Source organism: Erythrolamprus reginae, chromosome Z (assembly GCF_031021105.1).
Source record: "Erythrolamprus reginae isolate rEryReg1 chromosome Z, rEryReg1.hap1, whole genome shotgun sequence".
Taxonomy (NCBI): domain Eukaryota; kingdom Metazoa; phylum Chordata; class Lepidosauria; order Squamata; family Dipsadidae; genus Erythrolamprus; species Erythrolamprus reginae.
Genome location: NC_091963.1, coordinates 10,526,163 through 10,542,481, shown reverse-complemented (window position 1 = coordinate 10,542,481; position 16,319 = coordinate 10,526,163). Strand labels below are relative to the sequence as shown.

General features: G+C 41.6%; 1 protein-coding gene across 3 annotated transcripts in view; it reads right to left on the bottom strand.

Moving 5' to 3' along the window:
* Positions 1-16,319, bottom strand: part of DPP6 (dipeptidyl peptidase like 6) — a 571,062-nt gene that overhangs the window by 239,704 nt on the left and 315,039 nt on the right. Inside the window, exon 1 of one of the 3 annotated variants that reach the window (XM_070728859.1) lies at positions 15,092-15,666. The exons of the other annotated variants lie outside the window; for them this stretch is intronic. Coding sequence (XP_070584960.1) covers positions 15,092-15,148 — 57 coding nt within the window. The 5' untranslated portion in view covers positions 15,149-15,666. Of the gene's footprint in view, positions 1-15,091; positions 15,667-16,319 lie in introns of those variants that run through there. 3 annotated transcript variants of the gene reach the window in all.

The window sequence follows — 16,319 nt, the reverse complement described above, 5'->3', positions numbered from 1 at the left end:
GCTGCCACAGGTGCCCCCCTGCACAAGTGATGTTGAGCTGGCTATGCCCGCCTGGCCATGTCCACCCCAGTGCTCTGAGGTCAAACACAACCCTGTTGTGGCCCTCATTAAAATTGAATTTGGCACCCAGGTCTACACCAAATCCACCATATCTAGATGAGAATGTCAACCTACTCTTCAAATAAGCAAAAAGAAATCAGATAGATAGAATTCTTTATTGGCCAAATGTGATTGGACACACAAGGAATTTGTCTTTGGTGCATATGCTCCCAGTGTACATAAAAGAAAAGATACATTTGTCAAGAATCATGAAGTACAACACTTAATGACAGGGATCAAATAAGCAATGAGGAAACAATATTAATAAAAATCTTAAGGATACAAGCAACAAGTTACAATCATACAGTCATAAGTTGGAGGAACTGGGTGATAGGAATGATGATAAAAAACTAATAGTATATTTGTTTAGCAGAGTGATGGCATTAGGGGAAAAAACTGTTCTTGTGTCTACTTGTCTAGTTGCCTAGTTAAAGTCCCAAAGTTACTTTAAATTGTCTTATACTGCAGATGACATAACTATATATTTAAGCCACAAGAAGGCAAATTTTAATTAAATAATATTTCTTAATACTGGTTATTATGAATGGTTTGATGGAACTAATTACCCAGAGAGGCATCAAACTCCCCTTTTCCTGGATATGTTCAAGTAGAGAAGGAACAACGGTCTTTCAGGGGTGCTTCAACCATAGTTCCCTCTAAGCTGAGCAGTGAGCAATCGCTCACTTAAAAATCATCATCAACTCAGAGTTTTGCAAACCTGCCCAGAAGCCGAGAGGGAAAGAGTGAGAGGGAAGGAGAGAGAGAGGAAGAGAGAGAAACAGATAGAAAAAAGAGAGGAAGGAAAAGAGAAAGAAAAAGAATGGGAGTAAGGAAGTGAGAAAGAAAATCAAAATCTAGTTTGAAACTAGCTCAACTATTTAAGTGGCATTTTGATATTGATAGAGTTGCCCTATTATGATCTCACTGTTATAGACACACAGTACAGTATTTTATTTTGAAATTATCTGAGGCAAAACAGGGTGGGTTTTTTGTTTGTTTGTCTGTCTGTCTGTCTGTCTGTCTGTCTGTCTGTCTGTCTATCTATCTATCTATCTATCTATCTATCTATCTATCTATCTATCTATCTATCTATCTATCTATCTATTATTTCTGTGCCGCCCAGTCCCGAAGGGACTGCTGCTCAGACACTATACTTTTCCGCCCACCCCCCAAAAAAATTAGAGGGAACACTGGCTTCAACTATAATTCCTGCACTTGTCAGGGGTTGAACATCTTGCTCTCAATGATCTTTCCAATTCTAAGAGTTGGCTTAGAAGTTGTGGGTGCTCAATTACTGGGAGTTTTTAAGAAGAAATTGGGCAGCTATTTGTCTGAAATGGTTGGAATAGAAGACCTCCAAATTCCTTTTTTAACTCTTGTTATTCAAAGTGACAATACAGTTTTCTAAGTTCTAAGTCTATACTTGGACAAAAACCCCTACTAAAATAGCTTTGGGCTGACATTAAAGTTATGTTATGGGCAATGTGTATTAAGCACTGTATATATTTATAAACGATCAACTCTGTAATAGTTCTGAAGAACTTCTTCAGTAATCATCAACAGTAATAATCAACTGAACTATATTTTCAACATGTAATACAATGGAAATAACTATTTCATCAAATGATTCCAGCAGCAAATACAGTGAGATTAGATATTGGGATAAATTATTTATATGGTAGATTAAGTAAAAAATGTGGTTTTAAAAAATGTATTTGTTCTAATGTAGTTTGTTTTTTGTTAATTGTGTGGTTCAGTACTCAACTGATCAATGTTTTTCAGTTTCAGGCAAATTTGTAATCCAGCAGTGACATATGATATTATAGAAGCTGATGTTCAACACATAAGAAAGCCATCAAACCAGAGAAAAATGATCTAAGCAAACAAACCTAATTACTCCTCCCTCCTGCTATTTTCCCCACTGCAATAACATGGTTAGGTGGATTGGGTGGAAAGAGCGAGTAATTGGCCCAGGTCACCCAGCTGGCTTTCATGCCTAAGGTGGGATTTGAACTCAGTGTCTCTTCATGATTGTCTCAAAGTCATCCAACTGGCTTTCATACCTAAGGTGGGACTGGAACTCACCATCTCATTGTTTCTAGACTGGTGCTAGAAATTAAGGAGAACAAATACAGATCTGTACTCTGTTTCTTTTAAGAGTAAAGCTAATAGTTCACCTACGTTTCTAGAAACTCAGAACCCAATCAGCTTGATCTGTGAGATATGAAATTCCATCAAAGATTTTAAAAATGACAAATGACAAATAAATCAGTGGAATATGCACAATGATTGAATTCACATAATTTCTAAATTATAATTCACAAACTGCAACGGTTGGATTCTCAAAATAAAGTAGGTGAAAGCTAAACCAAAACATTATGAACACAATCTATTTATACTGTTAAATATTTGGATGCAGGAAGGTATTTGGTGGCAATGGATTCATTTACTGCAGAATATTATGTAAACCATCTAAAACATTTTTGTAATATGGTAGAAACATATTACAAAGATGTAAAATTCTGAGAAATAGCTTGTGCAATGCGTGACTTGTTCAATTTCATTTGATTCATTTCTGCATTACGCTGTGCTAATGAAAGGCATTGCATTGTGAAGATAAAAATGACTTCAGATATCAACATTCTTAAGATATCAAGGACAACAATGAGACCAACCCAGAAATGGTAAAATGTGTTCTCTGATACTGGATTTACAGTGACACACAGAAAAGCAGAAAACATTAGACCACCAAATAAGTACCATGGACAGCACCAAATTCATCTTAGGAAAATTCAGTTTAGACCAGTGATGGGCAACCTTTTGAGCTTGGTGTGTCAAAATTCGCCAAAACCCCCAGCATAACTCGGGTGGTGTGTCACCTTGAGAAAAAACCCATAATTTTGTGCTAAAAGTGTCTGGTAACCGATTCCAGGCACTCCAAATTTCCTGTTCATAGTGGCACTCCCTCTTGATTCTCCAAGCGGCACCTTTCTAGATTCTCAAGCTTTGACCTCAAGTCAACAAACAAGCTTTGACGAGTCTTACTTTCACTTTGCAGAATAGTCCCCGGACTCTTTTTTTAAAAAAAACTCCTGCAGGAGAGGGAGGGGCGCTCTTGCCCCAAAGACTCACTGAAACGGCGAATTCTCACGTGAATTGCAGGTTATTTCCAGAAGCCTGGGACAGATATCCTTGCAAAGGTTTGACAGAAAAAGCAAGCAAAGAGCAAACTTCAAAAGAAGGGAAAAGTCGGGAGGGAAGGAGGCGAAAGGAGGAAGGGAGGGAAGAAGGAAGGAAGGAAGGAAGGAAGGAAGGAAGGAAGGAAGGAGAGAGAGAGAGAAAGGGGCTTTTTGGAAGGAACAGGTTTCGTTCTAATGGAAAGAATCGGCTCACCCAATGAAAGGGAACGCGAAGCGACGATATTTCTTCATCTGGAAAAATGGACACCTGACTTCCTTAACGGCCGCGTGTCACTGAAAATGGCTACGCGTGTCAGTGCTGACACGCGTGTCATAGGTTCGCCATCACTGTCTTAGACCAATGGTTCTCAATCTTTAGCCGCAACCCTTTAATACAGTTCCTCACCTTGTGGTGACCCCGACCATAAGTCTAGAGCCAATTCTCCCAACAGATCTTTCAGCTGATTGGCAGGAAGGTCAGAGGGACACCCACACTGGAAACGCCTGATTGGTCGGATTGTAAAATTATGTTCCAAGGTGCCAGAATGAAGCTTTAGTTCCTAACACTATGGGAAATTTGTCTTTTCTCGTGGTCTAAGGTGACCCCTGTGAAAGGGTCATTCAACCCCTCCAAAGGGGTCTCAATCCCCAGGTTGAGAACCACTGTTTAAGGTCTATCCCGTTTAGCTCTCTTCTCTGAAACAATGAGAGGTACATACAGGGACAGCCACTAATCATTGGTAATAATAACTCCATTATTTATTTTATTCAATTTGATTTATATGCCACCCAATCCTACAGGACTCAGGGCGACTCACAATAATAAAACAACACAGTAGAAAGTCAAATTCAAACATTAAAGAATATCTCCGAGACCGCCTTCTGCCGCACGAATCCCAGCGACCGATTAGGTTCCACAGAGTGGGCCTTCTCCGGGTCCCGTCAACTAAACAATGTCGGTTGGCGGGCCCCAGGGGAAGAGACTTCTCTGTGGCGGCCCCGGCCCTCTGGAACCAACTCCCCCCGGAGATTAGAACTGCCCCTACTCTCCCTGCCTTCCGTAAAGCTCTTAAAACCCACCTTTGTCGTCAGGCATGGGGGAACTGAAACACCTCCCCCGGCCACGTACAATTTATGTATGGTATGTTTGTGTGTGTGCTTGTTAATATCGTGGGGTTCTTTTTAAAACTATTTTAAATACTTAAATTTATTGACTTTATTTGGATTTGTACGATTGTTTATATTTTTTTGTTGTGAGCCGCCCCGAGTTCGCGGAGAGGGGCGGCATACAAATCTAAATAATAAATAAATAAATAAATAATAAATAAATAAATTAATAATGATAAAATCCCTTAAACTAATCAGTACAATCATACGCTCACACATACTAATCAGAACATGGGCTGGGATTAGGTACTAATTCTCACGGCCCCCCAGGCCTTGCCGGCAGAGGCAGGTCTTCAAGGCTTTTCGGAAGGCCAGTGTGTGTGTGTTTGTGGGGGGGGGGCAGTACGGACCTTGGGGGGTAGCTAGTTCCAAAAGCCCCACAGTTACATGATCAAAACTCAGACATGTTTTAAAGTATTCAGTGAAATTAAAGTACAGTGATGCCTCATCTTACAAACGCCTCGTCATACAAACTTTTCGAGATACAAACCCGGGGTTTAAGATTTTTTTGCCTCTTCTTACAAACTATTTTCACCTTACAAACCCACCGCCACCACTGAGATGCCCCGCCTCCGGACTTCTGTTGCAAGCGAACCCCCCTTTTTTTTGCTGCTGGGATTCCCATGAGGCTCCCCTCCATGGGGAACCCCACCTCCGGACTGTTTTTGTGATGCTACAGGGGAATCCCAGCGTAGCGCAAAAACGGGCGCTTCGCTGGCAACGGAAGTCCGGAGGTGGGGTTTCCCAGCGGGGAGAGCCTCGGTGAAATCACAGCATGGCAAAAACACAGAGGTCTGGAGGTGGGGTTTCGAGGACTTTGGTGTTTTTGCGATGCTGCGATTTCACTGAGGTTCCCTTCGCTGGGAAAGCCCACCTCCAGACTTCCGTTGCCAGCAAAGCACTCATTTTTGTGATGCTGGGATTCCCCTGCAGCATCACAAAAACACAGAAGTCTAGAGGTGGGGTTTCCCATGGAGGGAAGCCTCAGGGAAATCCCAGCAGCACAAAAACGGGCACTTCGGCTGGCAAAAGGGATGAATTTTGGGCTTGCACACATTAATCATTTTTCCATTGATTCCTATGGGAAACATTGTTTCGTCTTACAAACTTTTCACCTTAAGAACCTCATCCCAGAACCAATTAAGTTTGTAAGACAAGGTATCACTGTATTCCATGAAAAAGATACAAATTTGAAAAAGGGAATTCGCATCCCGAGAGAACAGATTTGACCTCAAACCGAAGCTCAACAGAAACTCAGAAACCAGCCTAGTGAGAGAAATGCTGATTTAGCAATTTTCTTCGGTCATTTGCTTTTGCATTGGGCAATGAGCTGTGATTCAGCAAAACTTCAGAGTGAAATACTTGAGGTGAAATATTCCAGAAAGCAGGCTGGGAGATCACACTTTGAAGTGAAGCAATTATTCTATTTTGATTATTGAAAAGTTGGGTGCCATGTCGTCTGGCTTCATGCAGAATGATAAACCATAGTTTGTTAACTTTAGTTTGTCTGAAGCTAATATTGGTTTAGCATGAAACCAAAAATTTAACTAGAATTACTACAGTTTTTCAGAGCAATTAAAAGTTTTTAAGAGTAAGGAATGAGGAAATAGTTATTGTAATCCGCTATAAATTAAACCCCACTGAGTTTATAGCCCTATCATGCTTTTTCATTTCATTTCATTTTATATTCATTCATTCATTCATTCATTCATTCATTCATTCATTTATTCATTCATTTGATTTTTATGCTGCCCTTCTCCTTAGACTCAGGGCGGCTTACAACATGTTAGCAATAGCACTTTTTAACAGAGCCAATCTATTGCCCCCACAATCCGGGTCCTCATTTTACCCACCTCGAAAGGGTGGAAGGCTGAGTCAACCTTGAGCCGGTGATGAGATTTGAACTAATAAATACAAAAAATCCAACTACAGTGGTACCTCTATCTACAAACGCCTCTACTTATGAACTTTTCTAGATAAGAAATATTATTAATTATTATTTTAAGCATTGATTCTGTGTTTTTTTATTGCTCATGTTGTTTTATTGTATGTTGAAAGAAAAATAAAGAAAAATGTTTTACCCCTCCCTCACAAAAAGAACCAGATGTTCAAGATTTTTCCCCCTCTTCTCAAGAACCATTTTCCACCTACAAACTCGAGCCTCCGAAACTGTGACCGGAAAAGGCAAGGAGAAGCCTCCGTGGGGCCTCTCTAGGAATCTCCTGGGAGGAAACAGGGTCAGAAAAGGCAGGGAGAATCTCCTTAGAGGAAACAGGGCCTCCACTCTCCCTGTGGTTTCCCCAATCACACACATTATTTGCTTTTAAATTGATTCCTGTGGGAAAAATTGCCTTTTCTTACAAACTTTAAGAACCTGGTCACGGAACGAATGAAGTTCGTAAGTAGAGGTACCACTGTATTATTAAAGCAAGTAATAGTTTTTGTTTAGCAATCTGTATGAAGCTTAAAAGGAGGGAGAATCAAGGAGATCTTTTGGTTATTTATTTAATAAGACTTGTAAAAAATCTGAATTAAAATACAGGAGTAATGCAGGGGGGGGGAACCCTGTAATACTATCAAGACTTTATACAATTCAGGCAATCCAGTTCATGAAAAATATATGCCTGATGCACTGCAAGGAACTACTGCAATGGTCCTTAACTTATGACTACAGTTCGGACCAAAATTTCTGTTGGTAAGCAAGGCAGTTGTTAAATGTATGGTGCTGAATGTTATGAACTTTTGAGCTGTTCAGTAAATCATTGGAGTGGTTCAGCGAATCAAGTGACTTGACGTTGCTTGCCAGAAGCCAGCTGGGAAGGTCTGAAATTGTGATCACATGACCCAGGGATCACAAATACACATCCGAATTTTGATCATGTGACTATAGGGATGCTGCAATTGTTGTCAGTGCAAGGACCAGTTATAATTTTTTTTTTTAAGTGCTGTTGTAACTTTGGTCTCTAAATCTATGGTTATAACTTGAGGATTAGCTGTACAGTATTACTGTTACTTGGAATAGAGCAGGATACAGAACAACAGAGTTGGAAAGGATCTTGAAGGTCTTCTAGCCCATCCCGTGCTCAAGCAGGAAACCCTTGGGTGCCGAAAGTATTGCGCCTGCATGAGTGCCCATACCCATAATTCAATGCCTGGGGAGGGTGAAAATTGACTCCCCTGCCGCCCTGAGGCGAGAAACAGCCCATTTCCAAACTTCGGGTGGGCCCAGTAGGCTTGTTTTTCACCTCTCTGGGCTCCAGAGGCCCTCCGGAAGCTGAAAACGCCCTCCCAGAGCCTCTGTGCGAGCCAAAAATCAGCTGGCTGGTGCGCATATGCATGCTAGAACTGAACTAGGGCAACGGCTTGCATGCCAGCAGATATGCTTCCGCATGCCACCTGTGGCACCTGTGCCATAGGTTCGCCCTCACTGTCCTATACCATTTCAGACAAATAGTTGTGCAATCTCTCCTTTAAAACTTCCAGTGCTGGAGCATTCACAACTTCTGGAGGTAAGTCCTCCCACTGATTAATTGTTCTGTCAGGAAATTTCTCCTTAGTTGTGTTGTGGTTGGCTCTGGCCCAGCTCCTGCCCCAAGGATTGTGGAGGTGGATGCAGGGGAAACATCAACATGTTATAGGCCTGTTTTATTGCTGACAGAGTCAGGTAGTGCAGTTTCCTCAGAGGAAGAAGGAGGTGAGGGTAACTTGGAAGAGGGGGGCTTGGCACACAGCCCAGGAAGCCAATCTCCATTATCTTCAGTCGATTCAGATGAGGAAGTGTTAGACCCATGCAGGCGCAGAATTATGCATAGAAGAGACCAATTGAGGAAATATTACAGGAGATAAGAGAGGCCACCTGTGTTTGGGTGGGGCTCCAGTAATTAGAGCTGCTGATATAAATAGCAGCGTGCTGCTTGGGCCATTGTGGAAGATTATCTGATTGTTGTTTCTTTAGGAACGTGCCTTGCTGTTTCCAGACTTTGTTGATTTTTCACGACTTTGAAACCAAAGCAGAGCAAAGTATGGGGGTCTCACTTCGTTGGAAGAAGGAGGGCTGTGACGTTTCTTCACAGCTGCTAGCTAAGTACTTAAGGACTGATTAAGGGCATTGTACAGCCTGCAAGGTTGTTTTGGGACGAGTGCTCTTTGCAATACAAAAAGGGTGCTTTGTTTCTTTTGAATTTTACAATTATAAATACAGAAAAAAAAAAGACAATACAAAACACAATACATCAAAAACACATAATAAAATGTAGGCAAGTATAAGACCAGACTATGTATTCTTCCAAAACTGTATATTTTCTTTAGCTCAGTTATAGTCATTTGTCAGAAATCAATTTATCTCTTTTAGATAACAGAAAAAAATAGAAGCAAAACATATAAGTAACATGGAAAACAAATAATAGTCTAACTTGATAGTTCATAACTTTATCTTATTTGCTCTATTAAGCTTTCATCAGGTATAATTTTTTTACAAGGTACTTAGTGAGAATTTTTTCTATTTTCTAACCAGTGATAGAGTAAATTCCAACAATCATAAAATTGTGATTCTTCTTTGCCTTTGATTTCAAGGGTCAATTTAGACATTTCTGCGCATTGAGTGATTTTTTTCTAATACTAACTCTTCTTGTGGGATTTCTTCTTTTTTCCATGTTTGGGCAAAAGCTAGTCTTGCCGCAGTGGTGATATGAATAACCAGATAAATGTAATTTTGATTAAACTGTTGGTGAATAATCCCCAATAAGAAGCATTGTGGAGTTTTTTTTCTAGATTTATCTCTAAAATTTCATCAATCATGTCCCAATTTTTTCCCAGAAAATCTGGGCTTTTTCACACTGCCACCATATGTGGTAGTATGATCCGTATTCTTTTTGACACTTCCAGCAAAGGGGTGATGATTTTTTATTGAGTTTTGCTAGTTTAGCTGGCGTAATGTGCCATCTGTAGAATCTTTTTTCCTTTGCGTGCCGAGAGAGCACGCGTGAGTGCCCACACTTATAATTCAATGTCCCGGGGGAGGGCAAAAACAACATCTCCTACTCACCGGAGGCCGAAAATAGCTTGTTTCTCAACTTCTTATGGGCCCACTAGGCTCGTGTTTCACCCTCCCCAGGTTCCAAAGGCTTCACTGGAACCAGGGGAGGGTAAAAACGCTCTCCCCCATTCCCCCAGAGGCTCTCTGGAAGCCAAAAATGCCCTCCTACAGCCAAAAATCAGCTGGCCAGCACACACAAGCACGTTGGAGCTGAGCTAGGGGAACGGCTCACGTGCCAACAGACATGGCTCTGCGTGCCACCTGTGGCACCCGTGCCATAGGTGCGACATCACTGCTGTAGGGCCATGATGGCGAACCTATGGTGGTACATGGAGCCATATCAGAGGACACACAAGGCTTTGCCATGCACTGGCCAGCTATTTTTGACCTTGGGGAAGGCTGTTTTGCCCTCCAGATGTTTCAGGGAAGCTTCCTTGGAGCCCCGAAGGCAAAAAAATAATAATCCCCCAGCAGGTAAACTGGAAGTTCAGAAAATGCACTTCCGTTTTGCCGTTTTGCTGTCTTTTGCACTCTGGATGGTTCAGGGAAGCTTCCTGAAGCCCCGGAATGCAACAAAATGAGCAAACCGGAAGTGCGTTTTCCAAACTTCCGGTTTGTCTGTTTGGGCATTTCCCCCCCACCTATCAGGCTTCAGAAAGGCCGGTGTGCATGCACCGGGGGAGGGGCAGCGTGGAAGGGGAAGGAAGGGGTGTGCGCCTGTACATGAATAATAATAATAATAATAATAATAATAATAATAATAATAATAATAATAATTTATTAGATTTGTATGTCGCCCCTCTCCGAGGACTCGGAGCAGCTCACAAAACAATACACCATGTACAAATCTAATGTTAAAAACAATTAAAAACCCTTATTATAAAAAGAAAAACAATCACACAACCTAACAGACCATACATAAACCATAATGGCCAGGGATATATGCCTGGCGATAAAGGTGGGTCTTCAGAAGCTTTTGAAAGGCAAGGAGACTGGGGGCGGTCCTAATCCCTATGGGGAGTTGATTCCAGAGGGCCGGGGCTGCCACAGAGAAGGCTCTTCCCCTGGGTCCTTTTGGCACGGGAACCAAAAAAGGTTCGCCATCACTGGTGCAGGGTCCCCTGATTGAGCAGGGGGCTGGACTAGATGACCTACAAAGTCCCTTCCAACTTTGTTCATCTGCAATCTTCTCCTTTAATCTCCGCTGCAAATGATTGCTTTTAAATTTCCACCTTATCTTTATTAGTAGAAAGCAGGAGTTTCAACTCATAGATACAATACTCCTTAAAAGAAGAAACACAGAAAACATAGAAGATTGACGGCAGAAAAAGACCTCGTGGTCCATCTAGTCTGCCCTCATACTATTTCCTGTATTTTATTTTAGGATGGATAGATGTTTATCCCAAGGCATGTTTAAATTCAGTTACTGTGGGTTTACCAACCACGTCTGCTGGAAGTTTGTTCCAAGCATCTACTACTCTTTCAGTAAAATAATATTTTCTCACGTTGCTTTTGATCTTTCCCCCAACTAACCTCAGATTGTGTCCCCTTGTTCTTGTGTTGACTTTCCTATTAAAAAACACTTCCCTCCTGAACCTTGTTTAACCCTTTGACATATTTAAATGTTTCGATCATGTCCCCCTTTTCCCTTCTGTGCTCCAAACTATACAGATTGAGTTCATTGTTCCAAGAAGATAAAAGGAAATTTGGAAAAAGGACAACTTGAGAAACATCCCCCTTTTTAAAATTAGAAATTAGAGTCTCAAAATGGGTGAGTAGTGTGGTCGGGCGGTAGGAAAAGCAAGTAGGATGCTTGGCTGCATAGCTAGAGGTATAACAAGCAGGAAGAGGGAGATTGTGATCCCCTTATATAGAGCGCTGGTGAGACCACATTTGGAGTACTGTGTTCAGTTCTGGAGCCCTCACCTACAAAAAGATATTGACAAAACTGAACGGGTCCAAAGACGGGCTACAAGAATGGTGGAAGGCCTTAAGCATAAAACGTATCAGGAAAGACTTCATGAACTCAATCTGTATAGTCTGGAGGACAGAAGGAAAAGGGGGGACATGATCGAAACATTTAAATATGTCAAAGGGTTAAATAAGGTCCAGGAGGGAAGTGTTTTTAATAGGAAAGTGAACACAAGAACAAGGGGACACAATCTGAAGTTAGTTGGGGGAAAGATCAAAAGCAACATGAGAAAATATTATTTTACTGAAAGAGTAGTAGATCCTTGGAACAAACTTCCAGCAGACGTGGTTGGTAAATCCACAGTAACCGAATTTAAACATGCCTGGGATAAACATATATCCATTGTAAGGTAAAATACAGAAATTAGTATAAAGGCAGACTAGATGGGCCATGAGGTCTTTTTCTGCCGTCAGTCTTCTATGTTTGTATATTTCTCAAAGTTGGTCAAACCACTTTTGTTTCAATGTAATGTCACCCTGAGACTGTCCTTTTTGTGACATTTCGGATAATGCTGCATCTAATAACCAACCATCTGTTTTTCCCACCTATCTTTAAACTTAGCCACATGCTTGGAGGGGGAGGAAATATAAATTGCAACTCTCAGCATACTGAGCCAGAGGAAAAACTATTTTAAGAATTAATTTGCATCTGGGGACATCTGTTTAAACTAGCCTCCTGTGACACCCCATCCAGCAAGTTAAAACACAGTGTCAAAGTCTCTTTTGCATGCAGTGAATTGCTTTGGGTGTAACATTAAGCTATAGATTAGCAGTAAAGACAGCAAGGATGATCTGCAGAGCCTGCTATCAGATGTGTGTTTAACACCTTGCAACATTCCTGCAGAAAAGAATTGGGAATATATAAAGGCAAAAGGTTTTCCTGTCCAGTCGTGTCCCATCTTCGTTCCTTAGCGAGGAAAGTGAACACAGTCCGAAAACATTTCCATGGACATGTGGGCAGTATGACTATATACTAAGGTACACAGAACACTGATTTTTTTTGGTCACCAAAATAGTACTTATTTATCTACTCGCATTTGCATGCTTTCGAATTGCTAGGTGTGTAGGAGCTGGGCCAAGGTATGAGAACCCCATTGCACAGTGCTCAGGTCTCAAATCTGAGCTTTCCAGCTGAAGCGCTCAGCCTCTTTTAACCACTAAGCCACCACACTAAGCCTTCTCTGTGGTGGCCCCGACCCTCTGGAATCAACTCCCCCCCTCCTTGCCTTTCGCAAACTCCTTAAAACCCACCTTTGTCGTCAGGCATGGGGTAATTGATTCCCCTGGGCTGCTTCCGCTTTACGCATGGTTTGCATGAGATGTATGATTGTTTTTATATTAAGGGTTTTAAATTATTTTAGTATTGGATTTGTATTGTTCTTGTTGTGAGCCGCTCTGAGTCCTCGAAGAGGGGCGGCATACAAATGTAATAAATAAATAAAAGAAAATAAATAAAGTTCCCTGAGAATATATATACACATATTTAAAATTAACTGTAGCCTGGTCTGGCATCCAAACTTGAACACATTCTGCTTAATTTTCATTAGAATAAGTTCAAGCAAGCCCAAAAACTATTACTGTAGAACAGTGTTTTTCAACCAGTGTGCCGTGGCACACTAGTGTGCCGCGAGACATGGTCAGGTGTGCCACGAAGCTCAAAGAGAGAAAGAAAGCAAGAGAGAGAGAGAAAAAGAGAAAGAAATAAAGAAAGAGAGAGAGAGAAAGAAAGCAAGAGAGAAAGAGAGAAAGAAAGCAAGAGAGAGAAAGAGCGAGTGAGCGAGAAAGAGAACAAGAGAGAGAGCAAGAGAGAGAGAGAAAGCAGAGAGAGAAAGAGAACAAGAGAAAGAAAGCAAGAGAGAGAGAGCAAGAGAGAGAAAGAAAGCAAGAGAGGGAGGGAAGGAGAGAGAGAAAGACATAGAGGGAGGTAAGGAGGGAGAGAAAGAGAGCAAAAAAGAGAGGAAAGAACGAAGAGAAAGAAAGAGGGATGGAGAGAGAGAAAGAAAGAGGAAGGAAGGGAGAGAGAATTTTTTTGTCCAAACTTTTTTAGCCCCCCCCCCCCCTCAATGTGCCCCAGGGTTTCGTAAATGTAAAAAATGTGCCGCGGCTCAAAAAAGGTTGAAAATCACTGCTGTAGAAGTCTGACTTATTACTTATTATAGTTTAGAGTTTCAAAGCATACTTTTGTAAATTAGGAGTGGAAACTTCCAATCTCTTCCTCAATGCCCTGCTTTATGTAGAAAAAGAGAAGATAATTCAGATTACTAGATGCAGGGCATGTTTCAATCGTGTTAATTCAAATCTGATATTTGAATCTGCAATAATTGGGCTCCCTATATTCTTTATTTCTCAGAGGAGGATTTGCAAATAGGATAAAGAGTTCAGGAGATAAGAAGAACCTGTGAAATTTTTGCAGGTTTTATCAGGATCAGAGGTGTCTTAACCAGTCTTTCCATCTGTCCTGCCTTTCCACCTGCACCCTTTTAGCTTCACAAAGTGACTTGTTACTTTATCTGTATGAAAACTGGTTTCTGTTAAGAAGGAGACTCATTTTATGAACTGGACCAGTAAAAGGGACACCCATTTACAAATAAAATTCCGGAAATGACTGGAGAAGATTTCTTTCTTTTTAGTGGTCTTGCTTCTGTGCACTTATTATCTGGAACAAAAATATTTATGTACTTGAAGTTTTTCTTGATAAGGGGATAAAGAGAAAAGACTAACAGGATTTTTATTTTATTTTAGTATTCTGCAACTACAGGAAACAAGGCCAGGGTCAAAAAGAAGGCAACAATTTCACTAGGGACAAAGCACCTGGGGTATACAAGATATCCTGCAGCAATTGCTACATAACACTAACTGGATTTGACCTCCATATTTCCACAGATTTTCTCAATTGAAGATGCTAACCTGGATAAGAGTTGGGACCCAGCTCTGGAGCCCCTCAAGGTATATAGGAGCAACCCCAAATACAGCAAAATTCCCAGCCACCAAATAAGTGTTTATAAAGCACAGTTCTCAAAAGACCATTACCCAAAGTCTAAAATTCTCTACTAGCTGCCCTGTGAATAAAGGCAATCGTATTAAGTCTTGTACAAAGGTGAAGCAGCTAATGTATGTATAGTTGGTTATAGTTATATATATAAAGGCAGCTGGATCAAATCTGCTTGGGTTAAGACAAACCTGGTGAAGGGAAATAATTAGCCATTGCAAGCAAGTTTGACACCATAAACTGGGTTAATGCTGTGAGGAAAAAAACCTAGCTTTGACCTAGCCCCATCCCTAATTTCTCACCTGGCGTCTACTGGAAAAGTCCAAACATCCAGCAAGCTTTCCAGCACACACACACACACATGCACACACAAAGGCACACATGAACAGAGACATAGTATAAAACCATTGGAAACTGGGGAAAAAATTCATGCACAAGTATTTATATTCACCGACAGCTGATACTCAAACACCCTGCTTGGGATGACTCATTTTAGAATGTTAATTACACATTGTCAGCAATGAAAAGGGAAGGAAGCCAGCCAGCCAGTGGAGAGGCATAAAATGCATTTAAAATGATCTCTCTATTCTCCCCCCCCCAAAAAAAAGAAGGAAAAAAGAGAGAGAGAATGATAGAGAGAAAGTCCATTACCTGTTCCTGTTGATGAACTGATTTTCCCGATGCAGTTTGCTCCTTAGCTGTAGTCATGTTCACCTACTTGGACCCACTGCAGTGAGAAACAGGATTTCACAAGTCTTGCGTGCGTGTGTGTATGTAGGTAGGGGTCTGCTCCTGCTGATGTGCATGAGAGGCAGGGAAAAGGAGAGTGAGCGTGCAACTGTGGAAGTATTTCACGCAGCCCCAGCTAAAGGAATATGGATGAGTAGCTAGCCCATCACTTAAATCGCCCGGGAAAGCATCAGCCGGCACAAATGTATTGCCACAAAAACACAAGGCGAAACCCTTTAATCTCCTGCCTCTCTCTGAATAGTCCGTCTCACGCTTTCGTTCTTTCTCCTGCCTCTCCGAATTAAACAAGAGGAGTGAAAGAGGGAAAACCGAAGATGCCGAGAGGACTCCTTCAATTAACAGCCTCCGCAACCCCGCCACGAAACAGTAACTGCTTGGCAACCAGAAAGCGGCAGCTCAGAGCTGGCAAAGCGCTACTTTGCTCTCCCTCTTTTCCTTTTCCTCTCCCTCTCCCTCCCTCTCTCTCTTTCTCTCCCTTTGCCTCCCCCCCCCCCACACCACCTTGACAGCCAGTTGAGGACTGGAGCAGCGCATGCTCGAAACGGCATCGTAGGAGATGTGCAGAACAGAGCTCAGCAACTGAATGTAAATTCCCAGCCTTTGCCAGAAAGAATTAATGGCAACTTTTAATTGCTAAACAGTCACCTTGGATGAATTGCCGCCAGTGACGTTCACTCCCCTTAATCCCTGGGCTTCAGAACACAATGTCGGCAGCTCTGTTGGAGCATTGGAGGATGTGTGTGTGTGTCACGGCTAGGCTGCTTTCAGCTGACCCTTTTTTCCTGGGACACGTCTTACAAATGAGAGTGTTCCAAGAAGGCCAAAGCATGCTAAAATCTCTATCTGAGCACAAAATCTCCTTTATCACGGCGATATTTGCAGTGATGGACTCTTACAGGTATAGCCAGGTATGCAGAACCAGTAGAAAAATTTTGGGTCAGGTATGCAGAACTGGTAGGAAAAAAATTGAATTTGGTTCTTTTTACCCTTTCTGGGCTCTGGATATGTTTTTCCTATCGCAGTAAATGAGGTTAAATTTTAGAACAGCTCTCTCTCTCCCTCTCTCTCTGTGTACATACACATACAGTTTATATAACAGATAATGTATATTTTTGTGTGCCTGTGTGTA